This window comes from Ailuropoda melanoleuca, chromosome 19, assembly GCF_002007445.2.
Source record: "Ailuropoda melanoleuca isolate Jingjing chromosome 19, ASM200744v2, whole genome shotgun sequence".
Classification (NCBI taxonomy): domain Eukaryota; kingdom Metazoa; phylum Chordata; class Mammalia; order Carnivora; family Ursidae; genus Ailuropoda; species Ailuropoda melanoleuca.
Genome location: NC_048236.1, coordinates 8,012,679 through 8,028,654, shown reverse-complemented (window position 1 = coordinate 8,028,654; position 15,976 = coordinate 8,012,679). Strand labels below are relative to the sequence as shown.

The window sequence follows — 15,976 nt, the reverse complement described above, 5'->3', positions numbered from 1 at the left end:
TTTTTTTTTTTTAGATTTCTCTGGGTTTCACTTTTCTCCTTTTTAAAATAAGGAAGCAAAAATACATTTTCTATTCAAACTGAAATTGTCATAATTAGTATTTATGAGTCTATTTTTTAAAAAAATGACATTTACATTTAGAGCAGGTTTAAGTTCACAACAAAATTGAGCAGAAAGTCCAGAAAGTTACCGTGTACCCCCTAACCGCACATGTGCACAGCCTCTTCCATCAGCATCTGCACCAGAGCGGAATGTTCATTATAATCGACAAATCTACAGTGTTGCCTTATTACCACACAAAGCGCGTAGTTTGCATTAGGTCTCACTCTTGGTTTTGTGCATTCTAAGAGTTTTGACAAATGTATAATGACATGTATCCCCCATTATAGTGTCATACAGAAGAGTTCCACTACCCTAAAAATCCTTTATACTCTGCCTAGTTGTTCATTTCCTTCCCACTAACCCTTGGCTACAACTAATCCTTTTATTGTCTCCATGCTTTTGTCTTTTTCGGATTTGTGATTCCATTTTAAAAATCACTTCGAAGGAAACATCTACCCTTTTATTTCTAAATTCCATAGTTCAGGGATTTGGGAGTCTAGTCTAAAAAGAGTAGCAAGGTAATGGAAAGTATGGATTCTGTGCTCCAAAGAATATAACACCAGCAACCGTGTGACAGGCACACACACACACAGACACACACACAAATGCTATAGGTGATTAACAACATATACTTTGATCCCTCCACTCCCACAAACACATACATACACAGATGTAAAAACACAAGACTGCCCAGAGTCAGATTTTGTCAAATATGAATTGTTTAAAATGGTTAAGGAAAACCAATATCTTTCTTTCTTCCTGGTGGCAATTCAGTGTCCATGACGCTCAAAAAGTCCTCTTAATTTGTATCTCCATGTTTTCCTTTCCTACACTTACTAATTTTTCCTGCTAGTGCCCTGGAGAGGCTGCCTGGTGATCAAAAGTGCTTCACTGCCATAGGAGGCAAAACATAGGACCCACACCAAGCGTTTTAGTAATTCTCAACCTTTGCCTGCCAAGCTGGGGCTGTTGTCATGCAGGTTGCTTTCATAGAGATCTTCAACACCAGCTATTACCTTGCAGTTTCACTATGGTTCTCTTTGAACTTCTGTTTTCCCACAAAGTCTATTTTTTAGGATGCTACTTTCCCTGGAAAAGTTAATTGACAGGTGTAATCAGGTTTTGTCTCCTGTGGTTCTGCTTCATATACACTTTCGCCCCTACGTGGACATGCTTTGATTGACAACATCCTGTTTTAGATGGGTAGGTATGGAGAGAGAGTAGGCAAAGTAGTTGGAACACTGCCAGGGGTCAGATGATTTTGGAGCTAGCTGAATGTTATTCTTGCTAGTTATGTCACTTTGAGCATGTTACTTAACTTGGCTACATTTTGGTTTTCTTATATATACAATGGTGGTAGCAACAACTCGTTTTCTAATTTCCAGAGCCAGGAATCACTCAATAAATGTGCATAGCAATCACTCAATACAGGTAAACAACAATACTAATGTTAAATCAGGTTTTAATCTTCTAACTTCTCACTGGAAATAATTTTTGTCTCTTTTCTGAGACTGCATATCTTTTATTTAACTCAGGATGTGTGATTTATATAGTTTATATATCAGGGGAAAAAGAGGGATATTGCAATCAGTGTTGAACATAGGCATTGAAGGTTTATGTCAAATCAGGTTGGGGACGATATGATACTACCTGAGTGCTAAGGATATAAGGGAGCTAAGCTGTGAGACAGAGGATAATGGAACAGAAGAACCTGGAGAATAGGAAGCCAGGAAAAAGAAACCACTGAGAGGAAGTATAAGTCCACCATCCTCACTGCCTCTTCTCAAAACCAGCTCTTGCTGAATTTATATCTGACATTTTTTAACTTCATATTCTTCTTCGGGGCACCTGGGTGGCTCAGTTGGTTAAGCAACTGGCTCTTGATTTCTGCTCAGTCATGATCTCAGGGTCATGGGATTGAGCCCCTTGTTGGGCTCTGTGCTCAGTGGGGAGTCTGCTTGAGAGTCTCTCTCTCTCTCCCCGCCCTTCCCCCCACTCGCACACTTGCTCTCTTTCTAAAATAAATAAATAAATCTTTGAAAAAATATCAATTCTTCTGTTTTTCTTGAGCTATTTTGAGAGGTTAACCCTTTCTTGAGACTAATAATTTAGACCAGAGTGGAGAAAAACTTTTGATGACTTTTCTCACTGTGCATGTATATGTGTGTGTGTTGGCAGACGGCCTAGACATGTCGGGTGTTGCATTCAGTTGCCATCAACCATGATGAGATCAATCAGCAGCAGGTATCATATATTCAAGAGCTGAAAGACACCAGTGCAAAGGCCAAGTCCCATAATCTTTCAAAGATTGAATGCAAATTATTAAGAGAAGACATTTAGTTTTATTAACAAACAGACTCAGAGAAGAATATTGATTATTATTGCTTTGACCTCTGGTTCACATTAGGTGATAAGAAAATTCCAAAGTTAAGCCCCCTTTTTTTTATCTTTTTCAGAACTGTTTCCTGTAAATATCCTGGCTTTTAAATAGATTTCCTTTCCATACTCATGTCTGAGACTTCATATCATTGGGCAAAATTATACTTTAAAAAATTAGAAAAAAGAAACACTCAGAGATTTCTGATTCTGGTAACATGGCAGACAGAGAATTCAGAACCCTTACTGAGTAGCCAGAAGCTTTAGACAAAGTGCAATTTAAAATTGTTAATTACCCAATTGTGTTCATCAGAATGAGCTAACTTTACATACTAGATGAAAGAGAAAACCAAAAACTAGGGTGATAAAGATCAGAGGGGAGGGGTCCCCAGTGTAGGGTGGAGGTGGGGAAAGGACAACCAACCCAGCAAAGGCCAACTAGGTTGTGAGAGACCCGGTCCCAGTTCTACGCAAGGCAGAGAATTGGAAAAACACTGTTTATGATAGTGGCATGAAACACTATAGTTGCTACACTGGGGATGTGTAGGAAATTCAGAGTGCATAGATATCCCCTTTGGAGACCGTGAAAAAAGGGGCACAGCATTGGTCAGGAAAGAAGAGTTTAGACTTCAGATGGAGCAACAATGGCAGCAACAGAAGTAGCGGGGGGAGTTGACCCCCAATCTGAGAAGATGAAGAGTGAGAAATCACTGAAACAGCAATGAGTCTCCGAGCCATGAACAGACAGAGGAGTTGTAAGTAAACTCACAAGGTGGTGAAGATTGGCTAGCCACTTCAAAGGGGAACAGATTGGCCATCAAACAGAACACAGAAGCCACAGAAGGACACTGCGGAGGACACAGGAGACCTGTGGGCTGATGTCCTAAAGTACAACGTCTGTGACTCACAGACAAGCTGTCCATGTATCGCCCACAGGGTTTCAATTTCCACAGATAACTATGTCAACTGGGAGGACAGTTTTAAAAAACAAGGGTAATAAAGTTTCTCAATGAAAGCTGGAGGTTTGGAGATCAAACACTTGAAACTGCTACCCAATAGACTGCCAGGGAATCATTAACTAACAATCTTTGAAAGGCACTAAGCTTTGCATGACCCATGAAGGTTCTCTTTAGTTTTTCTGAGGTATGTTGAGGAAGTTTTTCAGCTGCAGTCCTGCTCAATAAGGCACAGATTCAATAATTTTCTACGATTCAGTAAACTAAACCAGGAGCCACACAGGTGAACTAGGAATATGATGTCTCTCCTCCCAAAAACTAGAGAGCTTCATATATAAAATCTCATTCTTACATTTTTGAAACTGCACCTGCCATGAGAATTATTTCTAACATTTTCCTTCTTTTTGGCACACATTCCTGCAAGGAAGAGTAGCATATTTATTGGGATTTTTCCTTGAAGCCTTTTGAAGGGCATTCTTGAAGTTTGATCCAGGTTACCATTTATGAATCAAGTAAATACAGTAATAGGGCTGATAAAGAATCCAGGATTAATTCATCAGGACAGGGCTAAACTTGTGACTAAGAACATTAAGATTGGAAGCTTTGGGGAGCTAGCCCAAAGATGATGGTCAAAACAGTAATCCTTGAGCACCTTGGTGGCTCAGTCCGTTGGGCTTCTGCATTCAGCTCAGGTCATGATCTCAGGGTCCAGGGATTGAGCCCAGCAGCAGAGAGCCTGCTTCTTCCTTCTGCCTCCCCCCCCGCCCCCCCACGCTCGTGCTCTCTCTCTCTCTCAAATAAATAAAATCTTTAAAGAAATAAAAATAAAAGTAAAAAAAAAACAGTAATCTTTTAATATCTTTAACTCTTACCTGAAATAGAAACCTAAATTTATTTTTTATTTATTTATTTTTTTTAAGTAGGCCCCACGCCCAACATGGGGCTTGAACTCAGGACTGTGAGATCAAGAGTCGCATGCTCTCCTAAAGNAGGAAGAAGCAGGCTCATAGCAGAGGAGCCTGATGTGGGGCTCGATCCCATAACGCCGGGATCACGCCCTGAGCCGAAGGCAGACGCTTAACCTCTGTGCCACCCAGGCGCCCCCTAGAAACCTAAATTTAAATTACTGTTTTATTTTCACTGGTAATGCCTCTTCTCTACTACCTATTCTTCTTAAAGGTTTTCCTTTGCATCTTACAAGGAGAAAAGCTGAAGTTTTCTTCCCCTCTGAACTGTACTCATGCCCTTGACTGAAGGAGAGAGACTAACTGGAGAACTCCATATTCCTAAAAACTGTGTAACCAAAATTCATGTATATATTCCTGCTCCTGTTTCAACTTCCACTGCAACTAAAACATCCATTGATTATGGATGAAAGAATAATTGTCATTGTACCAGTGTACCTCTGCTCTGTGGTTATCACCACAACCTGGGGAGCTCTCTTCCCAGGAAGACCGTGTGAGACAGGACCAGCAGCACAACCCTACAGAGGAAGGGTCTGCTCAGACGTGTGCACAAGGGTCTCTGTACTCCATGGGCACCGCAGATCGAGAGTATTTATACCATGAGAGAGCTTGTAAGTAATGGAAAGTCTCTGACCTGTCCCATACCTACTGACATAGAACTGCTTTTCAACAAGAATCCAGATTATTCACATGCACATTCAAGTTCAAGAAATACTATCTTTGGGGCGCCTGGGTGGAGCGTTGTTAAGTGTCTGCCTTCGGCTCAGGGCGTGATCCTGGCATTCTGGGATCGAGCCCTGCATCAGGCTCCTCCACTGGGAGCCTGCTTCTTCCTCTCCCACTCCCCCTGCTTGTGTTCCCTCTCTCGCTGGCTGTCTCTCTCTCTGTCAAATAAATAAATAAAATCTTAAAAAAAAAAATACTATCTTAACACATCAGAGCTGCATCCATCTACCAATCTCTATGTTATTCCCTTCCTCTCTCTTCCTCTTTTTTCTTCTCTCTTTCCTCTCACACATTTATTCTCATCTCTCAACTAACCTGCAATTTTTCCCAGGGTGGGCGGGAGGAGGGAGCTTCTGTTTGTTTTGTTTTGTTTTTTTCCCCAGGGTGTTAGATGGCAACATAGTTGGGGGATATCAATGTCCCCTAAAGTGCACATGTATCATGAGATAAAAGGAAAACATTCTGCTCTAAACTCCCACATGGCTCCATATGACATGTTGTTGGATTGTACCTTAAGAAAGTACAGGGAGTCCAAACCAAGGTGACCGGAAACAAGGACAGGGCAGACTTATCGATGATCAGTGAGCTGGCAATGGGTTGAAATGTCAGGCACAGGCTCTGCTTATCTGCGGTCAGATCTGAGAGGCAGGAGTTTCAGCAGGTTCCCAGAGAGGAAAACTGAGCAAAGCCATGAGAGGAATAAAGTACAAGGAGAACAATGGATGGGCAGCTAACAGAGACCCTTTATCTAAGCCACCTTCTTGTCCTCACAGATCACTAAACTTGTCTCCAAAGTTACCTCCTTCCCTGACCCTCTTCCTGTTCCCTTCTAAACAGTACCACTAGAGCCAAAGTGAACCCATAAACTCTTAAATGGCTTCCATCAAACATAATAAAATCCGTCACTTCATTGTGGCCTAAAAATCTGGATGAGACCAATCCCCTCCCACTCCCTGACCACCCCACCCCCAACCACTCATGCCATCGCTCACTGAGCCTCAGCTCCCTGGCCTGTAGTTCATTCCTCACACACATGATGCTGTCGGGAATACCTAACTTTGCATCTCCATAAGGGGCACACTTTGTGGGCCACCCCTGTCTCAGGACAGGAGAATTCATCCTTGATCACGTATTAGAGTGCCTCTCCTGATATTCTCTCTCTCCTAACACCCTTGAATTCTATGAAGAGCAATTCAGTCTGAAAATTAAGTACCAAGAATGGTTGTGACCATGCTTATCCTGCCTACTGCTTTATCCTAAAGTCTTGAGTTGTACCAATTCATAGTAAGAACTCGGTAATTTTTAAAGTTCTTAGTGGGTGTCTTCTTTGTCAGATTCATGCATTATTTCTTTTAACAGGTGGTAGAAGTCAATAAGTTTGATATTGAAATCACCATTTTACAGATAAGGAAACTGGACCGTAAAAAGAAGACTTGGTAAAAAGCATGCCTGGCATTCAACTCCAAGTTTTGCTAATGTGAAGGAATAGGCTCATTCTATCTCTGAGAATCAGTCAATCTAGTCGAGGAGAACCACATGGAGGTGATTTTTCAGGGGTATGGATGACCAGAAGTAGAGACCTGTATTAAATGGACTTGAAGGGCACCTGGGTGGTGCAGTCATTGAGTATCTGCCTTCGGCTCAGGGCGTGATCCCAGCATTCTGGGATCGAGCCCCGCATCAGGCTCCTCTGCTGGGAACCTGCTTCTTCCTCTCCCACTCCCCCTGCTTGTGTTCCCTCTCTCGCTGCCTGTCTCTCTGTCAAATAAATGAATAAAAATAATTTTAAAAAAATAAATAAATGGACTTGAGAAATACTTTATAAATCTTGTTTCTTCATTTCTGAGAGTCTGTGAACCACTTTCCAAAGAATGTGAGCCTGCATTTGACCAGCTTTCTATATTCTTCAGTTTGGTTTCAGCTCCTAAAATAAATTCTTACTGTGTGACCTCATCTTAGAATCCTAGAACACAGTAAAATGTAGAGGGCAGGAAAGCAAAAGGAAGAAGCATTACTTTAGGTCATTATCAAGTATTCATCTTTGTTGTTTTATCTTCACATCACATGTGCAGGTTTTATTCCCAATCCCCCTAATAAAGCTGAGACTCAGAATGGAAACACCCTTTGCACAGGGCCACATGGCTAGACAGTAGTAAAGTGTCATTTGCTCTTGGGTCAGTCTGTTCATACCATTACACTGCCTCAGTAGAGGGCTGGACACAGCCATCCCGGGGTATTCGTGTTCTTCCGGGCTTGGTGGGGAGAAAAATACGCTTCATTCTGCATTCTGGGAAGGACTTAAGTAGAGCAGGGGCAGTGATGAGACTGACTGTACAAAGACAAGAAATAATGTAGATGAATTCCCTCTGACAAAAGCAAAATGTGCATAAATCAGTGGTATTAGACCTGGGTATGCAAAGCATAAGAAAGACTTGGGGGGATTTATTTAAAAGTGCAAATTTCTAAACCACATCCCTGAATAACAGAATGGGACTATTTGAGGGTGGTGCCCAGGAGTGTGGGCTTTACTTTTTTTAAATTATTGCCATGATTCTAAAAATTATGACATTCAGAGAGCTATTGGTTCAGCTAATCTTTCCGCTGTTTCTGGGCATGAGTTTGCCTTTTATTTTTAGGGTTTGTCACTTGTCTACCATTTACTAAAGGTTAATAGCTTTAGTTCCTTGCTACAAACCAAGACATAAAGAAATTAAAGAAATTCAGTATCACTTTTCAGAGTTTTGTTCATTCACAAATTCATTGGTTCTAGTGTAACAGGTAAGAATGTGGGTTCAAGAATCCGATTGCTTTGGGATCTAATATCAGCAATGGAAATTACTAGTACAGGGATTTTAACAGGCTACTAAATGAATGCCTCTAAGCCTTTAAGTTGTACAATGAGAGCATAACTACTTCTTAAGGTTGGTGTTACGTTTAACAGAGATCATAAATGAAAAGCATTCAGGCATCACCTTATATTTAGTAAATGTTCGATACATAGTCACTATTACTTATTGGGCATCTAGTAAGAACCAAACCTTTTGCTAAATGTAAAAAATAAAATAGAAAGTGGAGTTGTAAAGGTTATCCTTTGTGTATAGTCTGCCTACTTCTTTAGAACATTTCTCTCATGCCCCTCCTTTATATAAGCTGTATATGGAGGAATAAATCATAATTTAGTACCTGTGATCATCTTTCATACCCACCAAAAGGAAAATAAACAGATAAAAACTCTTTGTGCATTGGTCTCTCATCCCTTAGGATTAGAAACTGAATTGTTTATTCTGACATTCACTTTCTCAGAAGTGCCATTTTCGAAAAATGTTTAGATAGATAAGTGATAACTACTACAATAGCTACCATAACTTTATTTAAATCTCCATTCGGTAGGTTTAACTTTATTTCAATAACTTTATTTCAATCCCCATTCAGATGAATTAAATGCCTATTCTATCCTAAACTCCTTTGTGTAGCTGTCAAAATCCCTGCCCCCATGGAGTTTGCATTTCAGTGAGAAGTTAATGTTAATAGTAATAATAATCACACCATAATATATGAGTAAATAATAAAAGAAGCCAATAATGAACCAAGCTATTTTCAAATAAAGACAAATGAGGAATGTACACACACACACACACAAATTGGAGTAAATTTGTGTCACCGTTAGGGTTACTATTATTAGAATAGACACCAAAAAAGCCTTCAAAATCTCTGGTAAGATGACATGTGAACAGCAGAGACCAGAAGAAGACAAATCAATTGTGTTTCTGGGTAAAAAGGTGGAGGACTTGAAAGATGTGCTTGAAATACTTGATAATGCGTCCTAAATATCACATATCAATACATAACACATACACATACACCCAAAATCCTTCTGAACAAAAAAGAACATTACAGTTGGGTGAGTTTAGAGTAACGCGTCCAGCGAGGAAATAGTCTTCATCTGAGCAAAATCAGAATTGACACAGAGAAGTGGATCGTATGCAGAATCCGTGAGATGAATACTAATGGCTATTGAATTTATAACCAGAACCTTAAAATTCACACAGATGTAAGAAGATGAGGCAAATAATAATGTATCACGGTAGATAATCAATACTCTATTTTCAAAATTAAAATGTAATACTTTGGGGCGCCTGGGTGGCTCCATCGCTTATGTGTCTGTCTTCGGTTCAGGTCATGATCCCAAGGGCCTGGTATTGAGTTCCGTGTGGGCTCCCTGCTCTGCAGGGAGTCTGCTTCTCCCTCTGCACTTCCCCCCACTCGTTCTCTCTCTCTTTCTCAAATAAATTTAAAAAAATCTTTTTAAAAATGTAGTACTTTGATCGCCACACGGATTTCCTTAGCGTGAGGTAGCTCACTGAGACATAATATCACAAAGTACGAAGCATATTCTGACAGTCACAGAATGCCATTGTTCCATCACCACTAACTTAAGTGACAGTCTAACAAAGACATCAGGAGGAGGCATCACTAACAGCAAAAAAATTTATTTTCATTAAGTAAGTATTGCTTAAGCATCTGCTAAGCAATAGCTATGGGATATAGTTTCAGATTAAGATTTCTAAATCATTATATGAAAAGCTAAAACTGTAATGGGCCCTTCCTATGTTGCTATGGCTTTCTTTTATATTATCTTTCAGTATTTATTAATCTGCACATTTTAATGCCTCTCTCCTTTACCTTCCCTTCTTCTTTCCTACCACCGAAACCACTTACACCCAATATCTGTAACTCTGAGCTCAAGGACACGTTTGAAAGGGTGGGTGGTAGGGGTGCCTGGGTGGCGCAGTTGTTTGAGCAACCAACTCCTGATTTCAGCTCAGGTCCTGATCTCGGGGTTGTGAGACTGAGCCCCGCATTAAGCTCTGCACTCCATAAGTGTGGAGTCTGCTTCAGATTCTCTCTCCCTCTGCCCCTCCTGCTTGTGTGCTCGCTCTCTCTCTCTCAAATAAATGAATAAATCTTAAAAAAAAAAATGTGTGGGTGTTAGCCATCATCCTACCCACCGGAAGAGGTAATTACTGGAACTGAATCACTTGTATAAACATGCCCATTGTACTGATACTTTATTAGTAGTTAGTAGTACTAGCAATAGCAGCAGTAGTGATTAGGCAGAAACATTTCACATGCTTTAACTGTGATAAGACTGTAAGCAACTGGCTCAACATCAATTCTTTTATGTGTAATTTTTTTTTTGAAAGGATGATTCATGAGTAATGGGATAGTACAGAAAATACATTTGGTAAACTATAAATTAAGATTAAGACAAAGCTTACAAGCCAGCAGACATTGGATAACATTATTCCACGAGACCATACATTCTAATTGTTATCTTTAAGGTTGATTTAAAATTTAAGGTTTAAGACTCAACTATAGAGAATAAACTGATGGTTACCAGAGGGGAGGGGGAGGAATGGGTGGGTGAAATAGGTGATGGGGATAGAGGAGTGCACTTGTCATAAACACGGGGTGTTGTATGGAAGTGTTGAATTACTCTATTGTCCACCTAAAACTAATATTATGTTGTATGTTAACTAACTGGAATTTGAATACAACTAATAAATAAATAAATAAATAAATAAATAAATAAATAAATAAAGTGTAAGGTTTATATCATGGCCTTTAACACCCATGCATGGCTTAATATAGAACAATAGCTACACATTGCACCAGAGTTCCGCACGAGAACTTGTTTTTGACCCATCCTCAGTGAGAATACATAATATGCGATGCTCTCTCCTATTCCTTAGAATGTCAAGGAAGACTCAGACTGGACTGGAAAGATTATTTGTTGGGATGAAAGGAAAGATCAGTTTCTTCTATTCTCCAAATCTTCTCTAGATTCTCCTAAAAACAATCTCCTAGGACTGTTCTCTCTACAAAGTTTCTGCTTTCAGAGTGTCTTTAAGCTGTAAAAATAAAGAATGAGAACAATGAGTTGTAATATTTCTTTTATATTGGAAACCGCATTTTCATTTTCATATTATGTTAGTTCCTTTGTAACTCTAAGACAAGTATTCCAGGTGACTGGAATACTAGTAATAATAATGGTTAAGAACGTGGGCTCTGACAATAGACCATGTTCAATTTCAGTTTCACCACTTCCCAGCTAGTGGTTGACTTTGTTACTTAAGTAACTTACTTAAATCTCTGTGTCAGTTTCCTTGTGCATGAAAATGGGGCTAAATATTATTCCTACTTCCTAGGGCTTTCGTGAGATTTAAACACAGGATACCTGTAAGCTACATGGCACGGTGCCTTGCACATAAGAAGCATTGCACATCAGAAGCATTTAACATGTTTTCAAGGTGCATCAGGATCAGGAAGGGCTGAGCCTGAGCTTCAGGGACTCATGGCTTCTAAATACATGAATCAATAATTACTAGAGCCTGCGTAAAAACTTTTTATAATGGAAAGAAGTAGAAACTGCAGCAGAAGTTCCAGCCCCTGACATCTCTGCAGTCTTTTGTTTTCTTAGTAATTTAATCCTCCTTGTCCTCATCTGCAGAGAATGGCCAGCAATCCCTATACCGGCGGATGAAAGATTGCTCCAAACTTTGCCGTGAGAGAGAGGAAAAGGGAGAGGGGTTCAATGCTCAGAGATGAAGACCCTTTTCTCTTCTTTGCTCCCGCTTTTATTCAAGATAATCAAGATCATTCGAGATAATCACAAATCCTTTATCACTTCCTCAAGCACATGATGTGTGACATGGGGTCTTACTGAAACTGGGAGGATCTGTTTACCGGGAAGATACGATATGCTAATTTGGGCATATTCTATGAGTTCTGCTACACAGAGCTAAGGGACAATGCTTATGTCTCTTAGATCACAGGGTGACTGTTTGGGCTAAGAAATCTTTGGGAAGGCAACTTCCCGTGGCATTTCAATGGCAGAGTGGTCATATAGGCATCGGCATCGCAAGGCATTCCAAAGGCCTATGCCCTTCTCCAAAACCTTCCCTACCCTCTGCGGCCTCTGTGTTACATTTTAGCAAGCCTGGTATTACGGCTGATTTCATGCTCTACGTTAACCCCAACACTCGTCTGTAAAAGAGTTTTTATTATTCTGACCAATTTGAAAATTTCCAAAAGTGCCATCAGTCTGCCACGGGTGTATAAAATTAGTCCCATAATGGGTTCTTTAAACTTAAAGCTTTGCATCCCTCAGTGAATTAAAATAGTCAATGTTTTTCTAGGGGGAGAGATGAAATAATGCATGGTGCCTGGTAGTGAAGAGCAAAGAAGGGAAATGGCATCATAGTATTACAATGAAAGAAACTTCAGTGTTGTTCTAGGCTCTTACTTCCTGGACTGTGAAAGCTAAGACCCAGTGCCAGGCCAACAAATCAAGGCTTGATGCAAGAGTGTCAGGTTTTACTGGAAACTCCTGTAAGAGAATAGCTTTTCTTTTTTCTTTCTTTTCCTTTCTTTCCTTTTCTTCCTTTCCTTTCTTTTCATTTTCTTTCCTTTCCTCTCCTCTCCTTTTCTTTAATTTCCTTTACTTTCTTTTCTCTTTTGATCATCTGTCTTCTTATCATCATACCCTTTTCTGGCATTCTCAACATACAGGCATTGGCCTGGAAAAGCTTCCCTGGTAGGCACAAATCAACCCCAAATCCCTAAAATCTAGCCACACTATTTTCACCAAGAATGGACAACTTCAAAGATCCTTACCTATGGCTTTAAAGTGTATAATTATTAGCTATTATCATCTAACCTTGTAAAAAGGAAGTAACAACACTTTTTCATCCAGGAAAATTCTTACTTAAGTAGAAATTTTGGGGCCCACTCATCTTGTCATTTCATTCATATACTTCAGGTCCATTCTCTCACCTTTAAAAAAAAGATTCCTCTGTATCTCCTTTTTCTTAATCATTCCTTGCAATCTCATTTTTGTCCTTTTCCCCACACTTTGTCTCCATCTTTCCCCTTTTAAAAAAATTGTAGTTAGTAGAAATCTAGAATCTGTATCTCTCTCAAATTAAACCCTAAAATATCATTTTAAGCAATAAATCAATAAATTCTCTCCTGTGCATCCTTCGGGTTCTACATATATCACTTCCTGGCTAGAATTGGGATGCTAATCACTCAAATCCTTATCTTTGTTCTGTGTGAATCGGATGTCAGTAGGAACCTCACAGTTCAGCAAAGAGATAAAAGAAGGCCATCCAATTTATAAGAATTTGGCTGATATTCCGGCTTGATAGGAGTGTTTTATTTTAGACTGGGAATGGATACAGCCACACTGAAGCAAAAATGGGCCATTTTGGCCTGGGTTGCCTTCTCATCCATGCCCCCAACCATGCTAACGCCAGGCCTGTTAATTTTCTATTGTATTTTTCATATCTGTTATTTTGCTCTGCTTACATACAATAGGTCTTAGTAAATCTGCAGCAGTTTAAAGTGTCTTTTTTGGGTGTTTTTAGAAAGAGGATATTGAGAAAAAGAATTTCCCATAATGTGGCTATAAATATATAATCTCCTTTTGGATAAGAAATGAAGTAGAGAAAGAACAAAACTAGATTATTGCTTTAAAAACCCAGATTATAAAGTATCCTTATAATGTGTTCTTCCTCAATGACAGGGGGGAGTTAGAACATAAATCATTAAGTCGTAAGGATGTATCTTTTTGGATTTTCACACCCAAAGTATTTATATTTATATGTCAATTATTTATAAATCCTTTTTTGCATACGGTGTCTCTGTAATTCTTACCTTAAACCCCTGACTGCGGCTGGTCCTACCAATCCAGCCTTCAAAGAGAGAATCTTGAAGTTCAGTCAGTGAATATTTGTCTCAAATATACAGCTAGTAAATAGAAGAGCCAGATGCCAAGATTAGTTTTCTGTATCCAAATCCAGTGCTCTTTCAACTTTTAACACACTGCTTTCCCCTAGGAAGGAAGTAGTCAGTCCTATGAATAAGTCATCCCGTGTAAAGAATTATACTGACTATTCTTATAGCATCACTATAGTCATTTTTAATGTAACAGTACTGAAACTGTGTTTTAGAAATATTTTCTTCTTGTAGAAAAAATGCATCCCCGGAACTGTCTGGTTCAGGCCAGTATACAGAGGATAACTTCACATGATAAACACTCTTTTACTCGGGTATGAGGGTGAAGAAGGTAATAGAGTATAGACTCTGGCATCACCTTACCTTAGAGTTCCCCTCCGCTCTACCAGTCACTACATGTCTGATTTGAGGCAATTACGTAATCCTTCTGTGCCACAATTTTCCTCAATTGGAAAAGAAGTTCTGTGTCATAGAATGCATAATGAAGATTAAGCTGGCGAATCTATATAAAGTGCTTAAAACACTGCCTGGCACATAGTAGATGTGCAAGAAAGCACGTGACTGAAAGTATAGATAAGACTGTGTGCTTTCAGTTAAAAAATTTAAAAAGACTTTCACCCTATTATTTGCTTGTATAACTGAAAATGAGTTCACATTTGGCTCATTGAGGTCCTAACAGAACTAAGTCCTCTATTCTGTGTGTCGCTATTACACAATACACGAATATGTGCTCAAGCTGGAAAGGCGGCATTAATCAGAATAGTAATTACGCTGAGAAGTCTATAAAAACAAGAGTTCCTCTTTCTTTTGTCAAGGAATAGCACAACTCTCAGTCATTTTGAGGTCGGCCTCGACTTCACTGAAGTAACAATACCAGCAATGAAGATACTTTGTATTTTCCTGACCTTTGTCTTCACTGTGTCTTGTGGTCCATCAGGTAATATTTGCTAATATGAAAAAAGAAGGAAGAACAAAATGTTTTTTGTAAATGCTTTACTCTGGAAAAAAAAATCAAACAATTAAATTGTTAGGAGACGCCACGTGAATCTATAATGCATTTCACTCTATTTCACATGAAAGAAGAAATGAGCAGAACTGATAGCTGAAAAGATAAAGGGGGGAAAAAAACCCTCCCACAATGTAGAATTAAATCTGTTTGTTATTTTGTTTGATGAGACTATGACTTCTTACAAACTTCCTACTGCCTTCTCTTTTTACATGTGAATTAATGAACTGATACTGTAGCTGTTGTCAACATTAAGCTTTCTACAACTGGCCCAGCAATTTGTTGGGTGAGCGGGTGTTAGAGGTGGATGGTCATTTAGAACACAAAACAGGTAGACTATTTTTTCCACATTTTTTCTCTTTACTCTTGAGGAAGCATGCACAGATTAAATATTTAATGATATTCTTTTTTTTTAAGCTATTGGCAAAGGAGATATTGTTGGATAAATAAGTATTTATATTGTCACAATTTGTAAGGGATAAAATGTGAACCTTTTTTTATAGTTACCTGGACATGATTTTAGAAACAAAATGGTTTAACTCTCTACTTTAACAACTTTATATGCTTACCTGTCTATTATCTATCCGCCTATCATTGCAAGGGGATTAAATCTGGATTTGTGATCATAGATACTTTTTCCTAGTTTCACAGAAAAAAACAAAAGAAGATGGAGAGAAAAAAAGAGAATGTTACCTTGTTCGTGGTGTTTGCAAGACTTCATGCAACACTTGGGAGTACATATATAATTACTGCAGTACTGAGCCCTGCTGTGTTATACGGGAATACCAAAAACCTGTCCCTAAACCCATCAATAGCACAAGGCATATACTGTAAATTAGAAGTCTACCATACTATATAACACTAAGTTGTAACATTACTATTAATAAAAATGAATTTTCTACTTTTTATCAATCTATTTTTGTGTGGGTGTCCTCTGGCCTTCTGGATTACACAATTATATCATGGTGGCTAGTGAGTTCAGTGTTGGGTTAGATGCAAGAGACGTAAAGAAGAGTGGTTACTTATTTATTAAACTGGCAGAAGTT

The 15,976-nt window shown here is 39.1% G+C and overlaps 1 protein-coding gene across 1 annotated transcript; it reads left to right on the top strand.

Annotated features, from left to right (window-relative positions):
• The first annotated feature begins 14,803 nt into the window (after nt 1-14,803).
• On the top strand, nt 14,804-15,764 carry DEFB113 (defensin beta 113). The gene is made up of 2 exons (XM_019795506.1): nt 14,804-14,861; nt 15,574-15,764. Exons 1-2 carry the CDS (start codon nt 14,804-14,806, stop codon nt 15,762-15,764), a joined length of 249 nt encoding a protein of 82 aa, XP_019651065.1.
• Nucleotides 15,765-15,976: the final 212 nt, after the last annotated feature.